At 40.4% G+C, this 20363-nt stretch overlaps 1 protein-coding gene across 3 annotated transcripts in view; it reads right to left on the minus strand.

Moving 5' to 3' along the window:
- Positions 1 to 20363, minus strand: part of SLC5A1 (solute carrier family 5 member 1) — a 70884-nt gene that overhangs the window by 7468 nt on the left and 43053 nt on the right. For all 3 annotated transcript variants that reach the window (XM_055251557.2, XM_063623577.1, XM_055251558.2), the window contains 5 exons: positions 20009 to 20116; positions 14649 to 14799; positions 6204 to 6372; positions 3303 to 3518; positions 641 to 746 (listed from right to left, as the gene is read on the minus strand). In XM_055251557.2, the coding sequence (XP_055107532.1) occupies positions 641 to 746; positions 3303 to 3518; positions 6204 to 6372; positions 14649 to 14799; positions 20009 to 20116 (750 nt within the window). The remainder of the gene's footprint in view (positions 1 to 640; positions 747 to 3302; positions 3519 to 6203; positions 6373 to 14648; positions 14800 to 20008; positions 20117 to 20363) is intronic.

The following is a 20363-nucleotide window of genomic DNA, read 5'->3' on the forward strand; positions in this document are numbered from 1 at the left end:
AGATCACCTAAGGTCAGGAGTTTGAGACCAGGCTGACCAACATGGAGAAACCCCATCTCTACTAAAAACATACAAAATTAGCCGGGGCTTGGTGGTGCATGCCTGTATTCCCAGCTACTCAGGAGGCTGAGGCAGGAGAATCGCTTGAACCCAGAAGGTGGACATTGCAGTGAGCCAAGATTGCGCCATTGCACTCCAGCCTAGGCAACAAGACTGAAACTCGGTCTCAAAAAAAAAAAAAATTAAGAGTACAACTGGATTGTTTGCAACTCAAAGGATAAATGCTTGAGGGGGTGGATACCCCATTCTCCATGATGTGCTTGCTTGCAGGCATGATTGCATGCCTGCATCAGAACATCTCATGTACCTCATAAATATATACACCTACTATGTACTCACAAAAATTTTTTAAATATGAGAGGTGAGGGAGCTTGAATGATTCTATACCCTTTCCTCCCCTTAAACTCACAGTTAACTTCCCCAAACCCACTTATCCATCTCATCCCCACCCTGCTCCTCACTGCCCTGGAGGGGAGACATCTGAGCTCTGATAAAATTATTTAGGGAAGAGCTTCAGTAAAGTTGTCTTGTTGTAGGAGTAACTTTTATGGTTTAGCATCTGCTCTGGGTCATAAATCACCTATTTCAATGGTCTCCTTAGGGCCTTCTTGGATGTTCTCCTCTTCCGCATCCAGGTCAATACGCTCCTCTTTGCTGTTGCGCAGGCTCCAACACAGACGGTAGAGCTGCAGAGAAGGCAGAACAGGTCAACAGAAAGATCCAAATAGCATCTTGGGACAAGAAGTTGTGGGGGGAGCAAAGAGATATGCATCAAGGAAGGGAAGGGAATGTGGCATCTCAGTACCAAGAAGAACATACACAACGATTCTCACACACAACATTATCTCTAAAAACATTGGTAACTTAGATGAAAGTAATATACATGTATATACTACCCTCTATGATACATGCATATTCAGAGCCAAAAGACTGCCTCATATGGAAATGTTCGTTGAATGAACTCTTTTACGTGTGTGTGTGATAAATAATTTGTTCCTTTTAGCACTGGCAGTAGGAAGCAACAAGATAGCCATTTGTCCAGGTTAGAAGTGCAAGTTCAGATTTTTGCACTATGTCACATTATGTGGATAAGAATCTAGAATCATGAGCCATAATAGAATATGGTAGAGCTGAAGGCACAGTTTCTATTGACATAGTCAAGAGCATGAACCAAAAACTTGATCTAGAGCATGAACTTGGTCTAGGGCATGAACTAGAAATGTGTTTGGGTTGTGATACTTTCAAAGACTTGAGACATGAGGAAGCAGTTGATACAACACAAAGAAAGCCTGTGACAGGTCCAGCCAATAGATGTGATTCAGTTCTGCTGCTATAAAAGCAGTCTTTGTTTGACACTAGGTTTGTCACAGCTCTTAAAAATTTGGCAATGAAGTTGAAGGTCTCTTAGGGATTCCATAGTTCCTTGTATGTGCATGCATGAGTAAAGTAAAGGATTAACAAAATCCTTCTGTTTCTCTAGGAATAAATATGACTTTGGGTTAACTTTCTGGCTCTGTTCCCTTGGAAACCTGGAAATCTGTGTTGGGTTACCATACTAATAAAAATGGCTCATAATTGGTCATCTTTATCTAAATTGGGAGAGCTATGAATGAATTCTAAACCAATGGGGGCATCTAGAGTTAAAGAAGAGTAATTGCAACTTTTGAAGTCTTGAATCAATTAGACTTTGATATTGTTAGAAATGTTTTACATCCTATGGTCAATTTTTGGTGGACTAATTTGGAAAAAAAATCAAGAGGCAAACTATATTTTGGGTTTCCCTGAGTAGACTGATTTTTGTAACCAGCTATGTGCTTTGCTGGGACCTTTGAAAGCTTTGACCATGGGACTGTCAAAAGAAATACCAGTTTCTATTTGGAACATAGGCTTCTAAGCCAGGTAGCCCTGTACCACCCATGTGATCTTGCGCACCTGAGCTGTCACTTGGGGAGCAGGTTTCAGAGAATAAGCCCTGGAATAAAGGGTGGACAACTGTGAGGACTCTGACTAAAGACATGGGCTTGATATCAGCCTGCTGGCACACCATGTTTCCTGGCATGTATCCTTCCACATGAAACCAATGGCAAGTCATGTGAATGTGAGTGTAAGATGTATAATTTTGCTGAGGCTGACCAAGAATGTTGTGGCATGTCAACATCACTAATGATCAGAGAAATGCAAATCAAACTATAATGAGATATCATCTCACCCCATTTAAAATGGCTTTTATCAAAAAGGCAATAATTAATGCTGGTGAGGATGGGGAGAAAGAGGAACCCTCAAACACTGTTGGTGAGAATGTAAATTAGCACAGACACAATGAAGAACACTATGGAAGTTCCTCAAAAAACTAAAAATAGAGCCACCATATGATCCAGCAGTTCTACTACTGGATATATATCCAAAAGAAAGTAAACCAGTATATCAAAGAGATACCTGTACTCCTATATTTACTGCAGCACTATTCACAATAGCCAAGATATGGAATCAATCTACGTGTCCATTGACAAACGAATGGATAAAGAAAATATTGTACAAATATACAGTAGAGTATTATTCCACCATAAAAAGAATGAGATCCTGTATTTGCAACAACATGGATGGAACTGGAGGCCATCATGTTAAGTAAAATAAGCCAGACATAGAAAGACAAATTTCTCATGTTCTCACCATATATAGGAGCTAAAAGTTTTAAAAACCAAACTCATGGAGATAGAGAGTAGATTGATGGTTACCAGAGGCCAGGAAGGGTAGCAGGGAATGGAGGACAGAATGGAGATGGTTAATGGGTGCAAAAATACAATTAGAATGAATTAAGATCTAGTAGTTGGTAGCACAATAGGGTAGCTATACTTAATTTATTATATACATATAATTTAAAGACAGAGTCTCACTATGTTGTCAGGGTGGTCCCAAACTCCTGGACTCAGGCGATCCTCCCACCTTGGCCTCCCAAAGTGCTGGGATTACAGGCATGAGCCACCAAAATCTGTATTTTAAAATAACTAAGAGTGGAATTGGAATGTTCCTAACACAAAGAAATGATAAATGCATGAGGCAATGGACACCCTAATTACCCTGATTTGATCATTTTATATTGTATACCTGTATCAAAACATTACATGTACCCCATAATTATATACAACTATTATGTACCCATAATAATGAAAATTTTTTTTAAAATTAAAGAACATTGCAGTGTGAACATGAAACAAGGACAGATCCCCTAAATGGATACTCACATGCACATCCGGAATGGGTTTGGTGAGGAGGGAGATGACCACGATGGTGATGACAGAAATGGCGAAGAGGATAATGGCAAAGTACAAGTAGTGAACCCCACAGATAATCGTGGGACAGTTGCTAGGCTCCATGCAGCTCCCGGTTCCATAAGCAAACTCAGTAATCATACGTGAAATCCCAATCAGAAATCCTAGGATCAGTCCCCAAAAGGCTCCCTGTGAAAGAAAACCCTGGGTTAACTCATGCTGAACACACAAAACAGATGGCCTTTCTAACATTCTTTGGAGAGGCATAGGCAGAGGCAAAGGAACAGAGGTAGGAGAAGTGGTAGCTCTAGGCTGTCTGAACCCATAACACTGAAGTTCAGAATATGGCTAGGAGTGCTGTGCACTTAGACAGACACACTCAGTGTGTCTGTCTATCATGTTTCAGCAACATGATTTCACCTCGATCATTAAACAAGGAGCCATAATATAATGGAGTAAAGTGTCTAATAACTGGACTAGAATGTCAACCTACAGGCTTGATTCCAAAAATTCCCTTTAACTTGAAAAATAATTTGAGCCTCTCCACCTGCAGCTACTGTCAACACCAATCTCCAGATTTAGGCATATTCAGATGAAAAGTAATTACTTGTGAGGTAATTTGTATTTCACAAAGACATGGGAAAAGAAATTGGGTCTTTGGAAGATGAAGGAGAAAGAAACTTTTCCATCAAAATATAAATAACACTTACTTTTTTAGCCCTCTTTGTAGTTTATTTTATGAACTATTTTTAGTTTGAGAACATAAAATTATACTGTGTTTTTACATTAAATTTTGGGTCTGCATACTAGAATATGGAAGACTTTAAGAGACCAGAAACATGAGGGGATGATTTTTCAGGGTTTTTTTTTACACCTTCCTTCCTTCCCTCCTTCCTTTTTTCCTTTCTATCTTTCCCTTAGGTAAGTCCTCACCTAAAGGACTAGGTTTGAGTCTGGCAGGTCAGTGACAAAATAGAATGTGCTCTTAGAAGGTGGCCCAAAAGAGCTTTCACAGTTTTATCAGGTGCTGGTCAGCCCCTTTGCCAGCCATTGGTATCCCTACACTTTCTATTCCAAATTATCAGCTATCGCCACACATGGCATGGCATGTGTTTTTGTCTCCAGGTCTTTGTACAGCTCATTCTGTCTGGGAGAATACAGGCTCTTCTCTTCCTGGTAACTTCATTCTAGCTTAAATAGAACAAGCTACACAGGATGGATGCACCCTTTCTTGCTGTGGCCACAGCACTGTGGACACAGATCCAGGCCAGCACCAACCACACTGCCATGGAATCACAATAGTTCTCTGTCTCCCAATCTGAACCGGGGGGTTGCCCAGGGAAGGAAGCAGGTTTCATTCACTTTGTGTTGCTAGTGCCTCACCCTATGCTGGCATCTGGAAGTGACTTCTAGATGAAGAAATAAATAAGGAAAAAGAAAAAATATGTTCCCTATTCATCCCCCATACACTATTTCACTCAAAAAAATTATTTCTTAGCTAGGCACAGGGTGTGCCTGTAGTCCTCGCTACTTTGGAGGCTGAGGCAGAAGAATCACTTGAGTTCCGGAGTTTGAGACTAGCCTTGGCAACATAGTGAGATTCCTGTCTCCAAAAACATCAATAAATTTGCCACGAAATAATTTTTTTAAAAATTCAAATTTTTTAATAATAAAAACTCAACAAATTAGGTACAGAAGTAACAACTTCAAAAACAATAAAGATTATAAGCTATATATGACAAACTCACAGCTGACATCATACTGAACGGGGAAAAATTGAAAGCCTTTCCTGTACAATCTGGAAAAAGAAAAGGATACCCTTTCACCACTTTTATTCAACATAGTACTGGAAGTCCTAGACAGAGCAATTAGGCAAGAGAGAAAGGGCATCCAAATTGGAAAAGAAGAAGTCAAATTGGCCTCATTTACATATGATATGATCTCATATTTAGAAAAACCTAAAGATTCTACCAAAGGGATCACTGTTAATGAAACCCTGACCTACCTTTCCAGTCACATCTTCCATCTTTCACATTCACAAACTCTCCTTGAGCCAGGTGAGATTCCATACAAGTCCTTCACCCTCACTCCTATCCCACTTCTGCCTGAAAGGTCTGGACAGTACTGTTCTCTGACTTGAATGCCATGTCTTCCCTCTCCAACTTCAAATTCTTCCAGCTCCAGCTGGTCCAAGGAGCCTTCCCTGACAGTTTCAGTCCCTGCTAATAAAGCCTTTCCTAAATCCCTTCCTGCTAATATCATGTGCTGTATTGTATCCCTTACTTCTTACGCACTTTGTTTTATGTATAAATTGCTTGCGCACCAGGACTTTGTCTTCACTGGGCCCTGAGAGGTGCTGGCTGGAAAGCCGAGTTCACAGTAGAGCACTTGGAGGTACCTCATGCTAGGACTTTCTCTTGCTCACCTAGAGGCTACAGAATTCCTAGGGAGTGCCATGCAGTCAGGTCAAAATCACCAAGATTAGATAGAAAATCTAATCTTGGCTTGTAATCCTAGTACTTTGGGAGGCCGAAGTGGGAGGATCACTTGAGCTCAGAAGTTCAAGACCAGCCTGGGCAACATAGTGAGTCCTCACCTCTATTAAAAAAAAAATTTAAAAAAAATTTTTAAGAAAATCTAATCTTGGACAGAGGAGACAGAGAGAATGTGGACCCCCCATACCAACTCCCGAGGAGCTCACTCCAACAGAGAGCCCCATGGTCCCTGGAGGCTTTCCCTACAAACCCTCAGCAGCACATCTGTGTCTGCTCAAGATCTCTGGGAAATAGAATCCCTCCCACAGAGAATATGCAAACCCACATGGAAACTTCTATGCCAGAATGACTTTTCTGGACATGCCCAGATGATACCTACTGGCTCATTGACTCTCTTCCAGAAAATAGCAAGCAGGAAGACAGCCGCAATGGGTGGTCCCAAGTAACTGGTGATGGACTGGATGTAATCGAAGAGTTGCCCACTTTGTGCTGACTGCACAATGGGCACCCAGGCGATGCTGATGCCAATCAACACCAGGATAAACAACCTGAAATTAAAGCCCCCACAACAAAGTGTCAATAAGTAGCTCTACATGAGTATATATATATATATATATATATATTTTTTTTTTTTTTTTTTTTTGAGACAGAGTCTCGCTCTGTCACCCAGGCTGGAGTGCAGTGGTGCATCTCCGCTCACTGCAAGCTCTGCCTCCCGGATTCACGCCATTCTCCTGCCTCAGGCTCCTGAGTAGCTGGGACTACAGGCGCCCACCGCCACGCCTGGCTAATTTTTTGTATTTTTTTAGTAGAGACAGTTTCACTGTGTTAGCCAGGATGGTCTCAATCTCCTTACCTCATGATCCACCCGCCTCGGCCTCCCAAAGTGCTGGGATTACAGGCGTGAGCCACCGCGCCCGGCCCTCTACATGAGTATATATTGCTATGTATTATACATATGCATACATACATATACACACTACCACCACCACCACTACCAGCAGCAAATATGACCACAGCAAGAAAAAATAGTTAAAAAAATGTATGCTTGAAGCTTTTTTTTGCCTATAGGAAAGTCATTCATGCCTATGAATTAGTGAAACACACTTGACTTTCAATAGTAGCCTAGGCCCACTCGCCACCATAAGAGAATCTCATTTTGAGAGGCAATAGAGTATGGGAACAAGGTATGAATTTTGGAGCCTGATAGTCCTGGATTCAAATTCTTATTATTTCTGTGTGACATAGGAGACATTTCTTAACCTCTCTGAGTCTCAAGTTCTTCATCTGTAAACTGGGAATAGGACTGACCTTGCAAGGTGGGAATAAGAATTAGTGACAGTAGTAGTGATACAAACACACTCATGCACTGAGAGAATATTCTGTGGGAGTCACATGACATACACACCAATGACCTCAATACAAGACCATATATGATCATGTGTACAATACAAACTAAGATCTATAGCAGTATACTTGAGCAAGAATATTCATGTGTTTTTACAAACATATTTTTTCATTCTTTTGTGTAAATATCAAGGAGTGATACTGCTGGATTATAGGGTAGATGGGCATCCAACTTTATGAGAAACTGCCTGACTGATTTTCAAAGTGCCTGTACTGTTTTGCATTGCTAGCAGCCATGTATAAGAATTCTGTTTGACCCACACTCTCACCAACATTTGATATCATCTTTTAAATTTTAGTCACTTTAGTGTGTATGGTTGCGATCTCCACTTCCCTGATGCCTAGTGATAGCATTGAACACTTTTTAAATGTGCTTTGTTAGTCTTTTGGCTGTTTCTTAATTTGGTTGTTTTATTATTGAGCTGCTTACATATTCTGGATATAAATCCTTTGTTAGATATATGTTTAACAAATATTTTCTCCCTTTTCATTTGATTAATGGTGTCTTTGATAAACAGAAGTTTTAAATTCCGATAAAAAAAGAATTAGTGATAGTAAAACTAATCTAAATGATAGTTAACTAAGTGAGAGTAAAACCTTGCAAATAGCAGGCACTTAATAAATAGTAAAAACTATTATTATTGTTTTATTCTTCTCCCCCTTCTTCCATTTTGTCTTCTTCATAATAATGAAGTTATTAATAAAAACACTAGGCAAGATGATTTTATAAAGGAATGATCTAGATAGGAAGAAACACTACCAGGTATTTCCACCTCTCCTCCTGCTGGTTTCACTTCAAGTCCTGAAAAGACTGGAGATGTCCTTGCAAGCTCTTCTTACTTGTGTTCTTGATTGAATTAGAAAGATGACTGTGATTCCCTTTCTCACTTACTTGCAACTTAAATTGACCTCCACAAAGCAATGTTTTCACTCACACATTTCTCCCTCTGAAATGCCTTTCCACTGTCCCCCTTTTCCATATCCCACCCACCATTATGGACTTAGCTCAGGTTCTCCCTTCCCCAGGAGCCTTTCCCAGCCACTCATGCCATACTCATCACTCCCTTATCTGAGCCCCTCGTTGATCTTACAGTCCCCACAGCAGAGTTTGGAATGGTTTCACATCACTGTGAGCTCATCCAGGACTGGGACAAGCCCCAGGGCAGTAGTTACAGGATACACAAAAATGCGAGCCCCAACATAGTCTCAGGGCCATGGGATTCATCCCTACACAAGGCAACAAAACATTTTCTGTAGCATATTGCATTTGAACCACATAAATAACTGGAGAAGTCAGTAAGTGCCTTTCTAAGGAAAAATCAATGAAGGTAACAGTGCTACTTTCTATGGCTCAGAGTAAAGATCCTCTGGCACAGTCAGATCTCCTTTGGGTGCCAGGTATCTTGTCAACTGAAAGTGGCCCACCACGTTTGCTTTGCTTCCTTCATTCCAATCTTGAAAATGAGACCTATGAGGTAGCAGCCTATACCCCTCCTGCACTCACTGGGAAACTCCCTTGACTGACATCCCAGGGACTTGGTCCACCTGCCCTAAGGAGGTTGACCTGCATTAGCCCCATAGAAAAACAAGCAAGGCTCCTGTTGATCCTCTGTCCAGAGCATCTGCCCCATGGATAATCATGACAAGGAGCACACCTGACTCAGGTGTTGATACTTTAATGCTTTCAGGACCCTATTGCATTTATCAGCCCATTTGACAACAAGAAATGTGTGCAGCACTTGGTGTTTTAGACTGACTTTACAGAGTATATTCACAAGCACAATTGAACCTTCACAATCGTTCTGCAAAATGTTGCATCAAGGGGTCAAGGTATCAGAGGCATGTGGGCCTCAAAGACGGCCAGTGTGGAGAGCTGCAGTGTGAGGGGCTGAGGAGGACAGTGTGGGGCAGTATAAAGAGCCTTGGACAAGGGGTCAGTTGGCTGCAGATTCCAGTTGTGTCTCTGCCACTGTCCGGACTGTTTGGATTTAGGCAGGATGAGCCTCAATCCAAATGAAAGCCTGAGGGGTAAATTAGGTGTCTCTTATGTCCCTTCTAACTCCAGAGGGGCATTGTTCAGTGATCTCCAATTTAAAGTTAAACGCCACTGGAGGATCTAGAAAAAATGGCAGATAGGAGGCAGGACTAAATTGTAGCTCCCACTCAGATGGACAGAGCATCATGCAGAGACTAGCATCATGAACTTTTGCTCCAAGAACTACTGCAAGAATATATCAGGAAAGCCAAGAGGATCCACAGACCCTCTGAAGGAAGCAGATTGCTCCTGCAGGACCCAGGAGACAGCCAAAATACTGTGAGAGCCCAAACTGTGAATGTGGGAAAGGGGGATCATCCGCCCCCAAACACAGACCCTCACTGGGGAACCTTAAGGTCCAGATCACGGGAGAAGTATTTCAACAAATAGCATGATGAATGGAATAGTACCTCACATCTCAATACTAACATTGAATATAAATGGCCTAAATGCTCCACTTAAAAGATATGGAATTGCAGAATGAATAAGAATTTATCAATCAAGTATCTGCTGCCTTCAAGAAACTCACCTAACACATAAGGACTCACATAAACTTAAGGTAAAAGGGTGGAAAAAGACATCCCATGCAAATGGACACCAAAAGTGAGCACGAGTAGCTCTTCTTATATTCTTTAAAGTTTCAAAAGAAACTTTAAAGCAACAGCAGTTAAAAAACACAAAGAGGAACATTATATAATGATAAAAGGCCTTGTCCAAGGGGAAAATGTCACAATCCTAAATATATATCCACCTAACACTGGACCTCCCAAATGTATAAAAGCATTACTACTAGGCCTAAGAAATAAGATAGAAAGCAACACAATAATAGTGGAGGACTTCAATGCTCCACTGACAGCACTAGACAGGTCATCAAGACAGAAAGTCAACAAAGGAATAATGGATTTAAACTATACCCTGGAACAAATGGACTTAACAGATATTTACAGAACATTCTACCCATCGACCACAGAATATACATTGTATTCATCAGTGCATGGAACATTCTTCAAGGTAGACCATATGATAGGCCACAAAACAAGTCTAAATAAATTTAAGAAAATTGAAATCATATCAAGCACTCTCTCAGATCACAGTGGAATAAAACTGGAAATCAACTTCAAAGGGAAGCTTCAAAACCATGCAAATACATGGAAATTAAATAACCTGCTCCTGAATGATCATTGGGTCAACAATGAAATCAAGACAGAAATTTTAAAAATTTTTGAACTGAATGATAATAGTGACACAACCTATCAAAACCTCTGGGATACAGCAAAGGTGGTGCTAAGAGGAAAGTTCATAGCCCTAAATGCCTACATCAAAAAGTCTGAAAGAGCACAATAGACAATCTAAGGTCACACCTCAAGGAACTAGAGGAACAAGAACAAACCAAACCCAAGCCCAGCAGAAGAAAGGAAATAACCGGCCGGGCGCGGTGGCTCACACCTGTAATCCCAGCACTTTGGGAGGCCGAGGCGGGCGGATCACGAGGTCAGGAGATCGAGACCATCCTGGCTAACACGGTGAAACCCCGTCTCTACTAAAAATACAAAAAAATTAGCCAGGCACAGTGGCGGGCCCCTGTAGTCCCAGCTATGTGGGAGGCTGAGGCAGGAGAATGGCGTGAACCCCGAGGGGCGGAGCCTGCAGTGAGCCGAGATGGCGCCACTGCACTCCGGCCTGGGTGAAAGAGCGAGACTCCTTCTCAAAAAAAAAAAAAAAAAAAAAAAAAGAAAGGAAATAACCAAGATCAGGGTAGAACTAAAAGAAAGTGAAACCAAAAAAAACATACAAAAGATAAATGAAACAAAAAGTTGGTTCTTTGAAAAGATAAATAAAATTGATAGACCATTAGCAAGATTAACCAATAAAAGATGAGAGAAAATCCAAATAAGCACAATTAGAAATGAAACAGAAGATATTACTACTGACACCACAGAAATATAAAAGATAATTCAAGGCTACTATGAACACCTTTATGTGCATAAACCAGAAAACCTAGAGGAAATGGATACATTCCTGGAGAGATACAACCCTCCTAGCTTAAATCAGGAAGAATTAGATACCCTGAACAGACCATTAGCAAGCAGCGAAGTTGAAATGGTAATTTAAAAATTACCAACCAAAAAAGTCCAGAACCAGACGGATTCACAGCTGAATTCTACCAGACATTCAAAGAAGAATTGGTACCGATCCTATTGACACTATTCCACAAGACAGAGAAAGAGGGAATCCTCCCTAAATCATTCTATGAAGCCAGTATCACCCTAATACCAAAACCAGGAAAGGACATCACAAAAAACGACAACTACAGACCAATATCCCTGATGAACATAGATGCAAAAATCCTTAACAAAATACTAGCTAACTGAATCTCACAATATATCAAAAAGATAATCCACCATGATCAAGTGGGTTTCTTTTTTTTTTTTTTTTATCTTTTTTTTTTTTTTTATTATACTTTAGGGTTTTAGGGTACATGTGCACAATGTGCAGGTTTGTTACATATGTATCCATGTGCCATGTTGATTTCCTGCACCCATTAACTCGTCATTTAGCATTAGGTGTATCTCCTTATGCTGTCCCTCCCCCCTCCCCCCACCCCACAACAGTCCCCGATCAAGTGGGTTTCATACCAGGGATGCAGGGACGGTTTAACATATGCAAGTCAATAAGTGTGACACATCACATGAACAGAATTAAAAACAAAAATCACATGATCATCTCAATAGACACAGAAAAAGCATTTGACAAAATCCAGCATCCCTTTATGATTAAAATCCTCGGCCGGGCGCGGTGGCTCACGCTTGTAATCCCAGCACTTTGGGAGGCCGAGGCGGGCGGATCACGAGGTCAGGAGATCGAGACCACGGTGAAACCCCGTCTCTACCAAAAATACAAAAAATTAGCCGGGCGTGGTGGCGGGCGCCTGTAGTCCCAGCTACTCGGAGAGGCTGAGGCAGGAGAATGGCGTGAACCCGGGAGGCGGAGCTTGCAGTGAGCCGAGATCGCGCCACTGCACTCCAGCCTGGGTGACAGAGCAAGACTCCGTCTCAAAAAAAAAAAAAAAAAAAAAAAAAAAATCCTCAGCAAAATTAGCATAAAAGGGACATACCTCAATGTAATAAAAGCCATCTATGACAGACCCACAGCCAATATAACACCAAAAGGGGAAAAGTTGAAAGCATTCCCTCTGAGAACTGGAAAAAGACAAGGATGCCCACTCTCACCCACTTGTATTCAACATAGTACTGGAAGTCCTAGCCAGAGCAATCAGACAAAAGAAAGAAATGAACAGCATCCAAATCAGTAAAGGGGAGGTCAAACTGTCGCTGTTTGCTGATGATACAATCATATACTTAGAAAACCCTAAAGACTCCTCCAAAATGCTCGTAGAACTGATAAATGAATTCAGCAAAGTTTCAGGACACAAAATTAATGTACACAAATCAGTAGCTCTGCTATACATCAACAGTGACCAAGCTGACAATCAAATCAAGAACTCAACCGCTTTTACAATAGCTGCAAAAAAAAGAGAGAGAGAGAGAAGAGAAAGAAAAGAAAAGAAAGGAAAAAAGACTTAGGAATATACCTAACCAAGGAGGTAAAAAACCTCTACAAGGAAAACTACAAAACACTGCTGAAAGAAATCACAGATGACACAAACAAATGGAAACACATCCCATGCTCATGGATGGGTAGAACCAATATTGTGAAAATGACCATACTGCCAAAAGCAATCTACAAATTCAATGCAATTCACATCAAAATACCACCATCATTCTTCACAGAACTAGGAAAAACAATACTCACATTCATATGGAACCAAAAAAAGAGCCCACATAGCCAAAGCAAGACTAAGCAAAGACTTAGCAAGACTAAGCAAAAAGAACAAATCACATTACCTGATTTCAAACTATACTATAAGGCCAGAGCCACCAAAACAGCATGGTACTGATATAAAAATAGGCACAGAGACTAATGAAACAGAATAAGAGAATCCAGAAATAAACTCAAATACTTAGAGAATACTTAGAGCCAACTAATCTTTGACAAACCGAACAAAAATATAAAGTGGGGAAAGGACACCCTATTCAACAAATAGTGCTGGGATAATTGGCAAGCCACATGCAGGTGAATAAAACTGGATACTCATCTCTCACCTTATACAAAAATCAACTGGAGATAATTCAAGGACTTAAATCTAAGACCTGAAACTATAAAAATTCTAGAAGAAAGCGTCAGAAAAACCCTCCTAGGCATTGGCTTAGGCAAAGAGTTCACGACCAAGAACCCAAAGGCAAATGCAACAAAAACAAAGATAAATAGGTGGGACTTAACTAAAGAGCTTCTGCACAGCAAAAGGAACAGTCAGCAGAGTAAACAGGCAACCCACACAGTGGGAGAAAATCTTTACAATCTATACTTCCAACAAAGGACTAATATCCAGAATCTACAAAAAAATTTCAAACAAATTAGCAAGAAAAAAATAATCACCTTACTCTTTCAAGAATGACTGTAATTTAAAAATAAAAAAACAATAGATATTGGTGTGGATGTGGTGAAAAGAACACTTTTATACTGTTGGTGGGAATGTAAACTAATACAACCACTATGGAAAACAGTATGGACATTCCTTAAAGAACTAAAAGTAGAACTACCATTTGATCCAGCAATCCCACTACTGGGTATCTACCCAGAGGAAAAGAAGTCGTTATACAAAAAAGATGTTTGCACACGCAGGTTTATAGCAGCACAATTCATAATTGCAAAAATATGGAACCAGACCAAATGCCCACTAATCAACAAGTGGATAAAGAAATTATGGTGTATATATACATATGACGGAATACTACTCAGCCATAAAAAGGAACGAATTAATGGCATTCGCAGCAACTGGATGAAACTGGAGACTATTATTCTAAGTGAAACAATTCAGGCATGGAAAACCAAACATCATATGTTCTCACTTATAAGTGGGAGCTAAGCTATGAGGTTGCAAAGGCATAAGAATGATACAGTGGACTTTGGGGACTCAGGGGAAACGGGTGTGAGGGGGGTGAGGGATAAAAGATTATAAATTGGGTTCAGTGTATAATGCTCGAGTGATGGGTGTACCAAAATCTCACAAATCACCACTGAAGAGCTTACTTATGTAACCAAACACCACCTGTTTCCCACACATGAATGGAAATAAAAAATTTAAAAATAAAATAATAAGTAAATAAAGTTAAATGCCACCAAATGGCAAATATAACCAGCCACAGAAATTATTCCCATTCTACCCAGGCATCTGCCAACCTTCCCTAGCTTGAGGGGTAACACAGATGGAACCTCTCTGATCATTCAAGCTTTTGTGGTCTTGGGGGAAGTTGCATTTACCTTCCGGCAATCATGAGCTCTTTCTCAGATGCTCTCTTGCGGACCTTGGTGTAGATGTCCATGGTGAAGAGGGTGCTGGCGCTGTTGAAGATGGAGGTCAGGGAGCTCATGAGGGAGGCCAGCATGACTGACAGCATCAGGCCTCGCAGTCCTGGAAGAGAAGGATTTTTGAGTGGCACATAACAGCACCTTCAGCTCTTTTGTACTTGAAAAATATATGAGGACTCAGGATTTGTTTGCCTTCTGAAACCATGCCATGTTATCCAATTTCTCTCTCAAAAAGACTAGAAGCTTTAAGAAGTCGTCCTATGGCTTTAAATTTATTAGCCCATTATAAGCCCACAGCAGCCACAAAGAGCCGGAGACACAACATACTTGAGGTGAATACTTTGCAACTGGACGATGATGATGGTGGTGGTGATGGTGAAGGTGGTGGGGTGTGTGTGTGTGTGTGTGTGTGTGTTTCCATCTGAGGGGATTTTTATAAGGTCTCTCACTTGAAATATTTATGATATAACAGAAAGAGATTTAAACTATGATTCAAAAGATGGGGCTCTCAAGAAAGTAAGACATCCACAGATTGGGAGAAAATATGTGCAAATCATATATCTGATAAAGGTCTAATATATAGAACATACAAAGAACTCCTAAAATTCAATAATAAAATGACAACTCAATTTAAAATGCCAAAGGATCTGAATAGACACTTCTCCAAAGCTATACAAATAGCCAATAATGACATGAAAAGATGCTTGACATCAGGGGAATTCAAATCAAAGCCATAGTGGGATAATACTTTGTACCCACTAGGATAGCTATAATAATAAATTTTTAAAAAACAGAAATAACAAGTGTGAGTGGAGATGTGGAGAAATGGGGACCTTCATATATTGCTGGCAGGAATGTAAAATGGTACAGCCACTGCAGAAAATAGTCTGGGTCAGTCAGTTCTTCAGATGGTTAAACATTCAGCTACCGTATTACCCATCAATTCCATTCCTAGGTGGAATTTCATTTCTCTCTACCCAAGAGAAACGAAAACATATGTCCACTCAAAAGCTCACACATTAATGTTTGTAATATTATTACTTGTAATACCCAAAAAGGAGGAGCAACACAAATGTGCACCAAATGATAAGTGGATAAACAAAATGCATAAGCAATTGACAAATGGGTAAACATGTGATGGAATATTATTCGTCAATAAAAAGGAGTGACATACAAATACATGCTAGGACACAGATGAACCTTGCAAACATTATGTTAAGTAAAAGAAGCAAGTCACAAAAAAACACGTATTATATGATTCTATTTATATGAAATATCCAGAATAGGCAAATCTAGGAATACAGAAAGTATGTTAGTGGTTGCCAAGGACTGGGAGGTTGGGGTGAAATAGGGAGAGTCTGCTCATTTCATTAGCAGGTATAGGATTTCTTTATGGCATGACACAAATTTTCTAAAATTTATTTCAGCGACGCTTGCACAACTCTGTGAATATACTTAAAAAACCACTGAATTGTACATTTTAAATGAGGGAATTGTAGGGTAGGTGAATTTAAGCTCAATTAAGTTTGTTTTTTTTTTTTGAAAGACAAGGCTGTATTTCTAACTCTGATCATAAGCAAGTTACATCAAGCTCTAGGCCTCATTTCTTGATGTGTTAAACAGGGATACCTTCCCAAATCAGAATATGGAATACTACACCTTCCCAAGTAGGAATACGGAACTCTTGTTATTAAAGTTTTCTCAATTATAGCAAGCCTGGTTGGCTATAATCTCTATTATTCTTCCCATACCAAGGAGTGCACAGGGGGACACCTGCTGAGGCTAGAAGGCCAGGCCAAGCTGAGGACCCACTAACAAGAGTTTTACAGTCTCAGGAGTAAAAGTAACCTTAGGATCACCTAGATCTATTATCCATCTGATACATGAATCCCTTCCACAACATTCCTCTGCCCAACTCTACAGCAACAGGAAATCTCCCACCCTACAGGGAACCTGCCCTCAGACAGTTCTGAGTAGGCTGAAATCTACCTCTCTATAGCATCAAATGTAGTCCTCATGGTACCCAACAGAACAGGTCTTACTCCTCATCCATTTTGCCATCTTTGATATATTCAAAGACAACTCATGTTCCCTTGAACTCTCTCTTCTCTATATTCCTATCTAACTGCATTTAGGAGACCCAAATGTTTAGAACTTCACTTATACCTCTATTAAACTTCAGCTTGTTAGATCTGAGTCAGCATCCATGCCTCTTGAGATCTTTTTGGAACACAATTCTGTCATTCCTCTAGGTTTTATATCTTTAAATAATGTATGGTCTCACCTACAGCCTTGCAAGATGAATTATAAAGGCTGCCTATTCTAATTATTTTGTCATTTGTTGGGAGGTTTTTTTAATGGCTGTTTCTGAGTTTGTGTGGTGTAGATCACAAACTATCAGATATATAGAAGTTATAAAGATCATCAAGTCCAATTATCTCATTTTTCAGTTGATAAAGGTCCATTTCAAGGAGTTAGTAGGAAGGGCTTTCAGCCCTAGCTCTGCCATTTGTTCAGGACTACTTTGCCTTGAAATTGGTAAGCTGGGATAGAACTTTCCCCACTCTATGATACTCTTATCAGACCCCATTCATTTAATTACTCAACAAATATTTGCTGAACATAATTTTACAGTGCATAATTTTACAGTGGTCCAGGCAAAAAATAATGGTCTCCCAGACTAGGGTAACAAAAGTAAAAACAGAGAGACATACATTAGGAGACAAAATAGATACAAGTTGGTGTGGATTGGTGGGAGGATCACCTACTTGCTGAGTGGAGGAGGCTGAATCTGCAAATGGAATGAAAAGGAGCAGCCAGAGAGGATGGGGAAAATTTAAAAAGACAAACAGGAGAATACAGTATGATGGAATCCAAGAGAAGAGAACAACTCAAGGAGGATGAGTGATCGATAATGCCAAATGCCACTGAGGGGTCCAGTAAGGTGAGGAATGGAAAATATCTATTTAGTCTAGCACAGGGAGGTCATTAAGGAATACAGTAGGCTGGGCACGGTGACTCACACCTGTAATCCCAGCACTTTGGGAGGCTAAGGTGAGTGGATCACCTGAGGTCAGGAGTTTGAGACCAGCGTGGCCAACGTGGTGAAACTTCGTCTGTACTAAAAATACAAAAAAATTAGCTGGGTGTGGTGGCAGGTGCCTGTAATCCTAGCTACTCCAGAGGCTAAGGCAGGAGAATTGCTTGAACTGGGGAGGTGGAGGTTGCAGTGAGCCGAGATCACACCATTGCACTCCAGCATGGGTGATAAGAGCAAGACTCCATCTCAAAAAAAAAAGGAATGCAGTATTTACTGAAGCCAGATTACAACCAAGAGGAGGGACTAGCAATGGCACAGGGAAGCACAGCATTTCGTTCTGCATGCCACACATCTTTCTATTGTGCACAGTCCACTCCCGCATAATGTTTAGTCCTGACTAGGAGGGTCTGCCTACCTAACGGAATAACATAAACACTCCACAGAAGCCAGTGCAATCCATGCCAGAACTTTTCTAGAAGAGTCACTGTGACTCCTGCTAATTGTAACCTTATGAACAAGCAGCCCAGCTCAGTAGGCTAGTTAAGTATTATTCCCATTTTTATATAATTTGAATAAAAATGGTTTGCCCGAAGTCAGGCATGAAGTTTGTAGTTTTTTAATTTTTTAAAAGACTCTCCCGAATTCCTCAATTCCAGCCTTGAGCAGCGTTAAGCAGGCCAAATGCCAGACACCACATTCCTGCCTGGCCCTGGAAAACTCACCTTCCCTCTGTTGGCTTCCATTTCCCCAACTGTAAAATGAAAGAATTTGACTAGTCTCTAAGTTTCTTTTCAGTAATACAATTTTATAGGTTTATTCTAAATTTTTCTAGGTAATAACTTTGAAGTTTTGTTCTCCTGAAACGCCCTAACCTAACCCCCTAGCCAGATTTGTATCCCTTGAGCCAGAATTAGGAGATTTTTCTGAAACATGACTGTAATCCCACAGGTCAACTACAAAACTCTAGCTATTCGGGAGTCACAGCTAAGTACTCACTCAGTCTCCTAGGAAAACAGATTCTTTATGGTGACAAGCCGCCTTGAATGCCATCCATCTCCTGCCTCAGACTCCCTCATTCTAGAGCTGAAATCTTGCCTCTTTCCCCATGTGTTTCCTTGGAAGAGCATAAAAGTCAATTCATTCTCCAGATAAAACCCCTTGGACCTAGTTCAAACCTTCATTTTAACATCTGTTGGAGAGCTTTTTAAAAATATTTTTTAATTGGCAAGTAAAAGTTGTATATATTGAGGGTATAAAATATGATGTCTTGAAATATCTATATATTAGCTCAATTGAGCTAATTAGCAAATATATGCATTACCTTACATACTTAACATTTTTTGGGGTGAGAACACTGAAAATCTACTCTTGGCAATTTTCAAGTATACAATACATTGCTATTAACTATAGTCACTATGTTGTACAATAGATCTCTTGAACTTATTCCTCTTACCTGAAATTTTGTATCCATTGACCAACATCTTCCCAGATCCCCACCCCAACCCCTAGTAACCACCATTCTACTCTCTGCTTCTACAAATTTGACTTTTTAAGGCTCTACATGTAAGTGAGAATATGTGGTATTTATTTGAGTCTAAATTATTTCACTAAACATAATATTCTCCAGGTTCATTTATGTTGTCATAAATGACATAATTTCCTTCTTTTTGAGGCTGAATAGTATCCCATTGTGTATATACTGTATATTATATTTTCTTTATCCATTCATCCATTCATTCATTGATAGGCATTTATATTGATTCCACATCTTGACTACTGTGAATAATGCTACAGTGGACATAGGAGAGCAGATATCTCTTCAAAACACTGATTTCATTTCCTTTGGCTATATGCCTAGTCACAGGATTGCTAGATCATATGGTAGTTCTATTTTTAATTTTTTGAGGGACCACCATCCAGTTCTCCATAATGGGTGTGCTAATTTACATCCACTGTTGGAGAGCTTTGAAAGACCGTCTGTATGAGTATGGAAAGTCATGTTCTTCTCTAACAAGTTTTCGGATCATCTCCTTTCCAAGCCTGACTGATGGGCAAGTCCCAGAACTCATAGAACCCAACCAAGTCATATGTCTCCTTCCCACTGAGAGAGGACATGTCCAAAAACTGAGGACACCCACAATGACGCTTTCCCTTCTAACCCCCCTGGCTAAGAAATGGCTTTGCCCAGAAGGTCCACAGGAATCTAGGTGGTGCCTAAACCCAATCAGCCTCCCAAGAAAGACCCTACCAACCTCCCAAGAAAGACTCTCACCATTGGGCATGAGCTCCACCACTAAGGTTGGATAGGCAATGTTGGTACAGCCAACCTTGGTACCGCAATATTTCTCACATTCTGAGGGGACGACACAGGCAATTTTGTCTGGGAAGAGATGGAGAGCCACGTCAGCAAGCAGACATTGGGGAAATATTTCCAAAATTCACCTTCTGTTTTTTTTTTTTTTGAGACAGAGTCTCGCTTTGTAGCCCAGGCTGGAGTGCAGTGGAGCGATCTTGGCTCGCTGCAAGCTCTGCCTCCCGGGTTCACGCCATTCTCCTGCCTCAGCCTCCTGAGTAGCTGGGATTACAGGTGCCCGCCACCACGCCTGGCTAATTTTTTGTATTTTTAG

Source organism: Symphalangus syndactylus, chromosome 18 (assembly GCF_028878055.3).
Source record: "Symphalangus syndactylus isolate Jambi chromosome 18, NHGRI_mSymSyn1-v2.1_pri, whole genome shotgun sequence".
Taxonomy (NCBI): Eukaryota; Metazoa; Chordata; class Mammalia; order Primates; family Hylobatidae; genus Symphalangus; species Symphalangus syndactylus.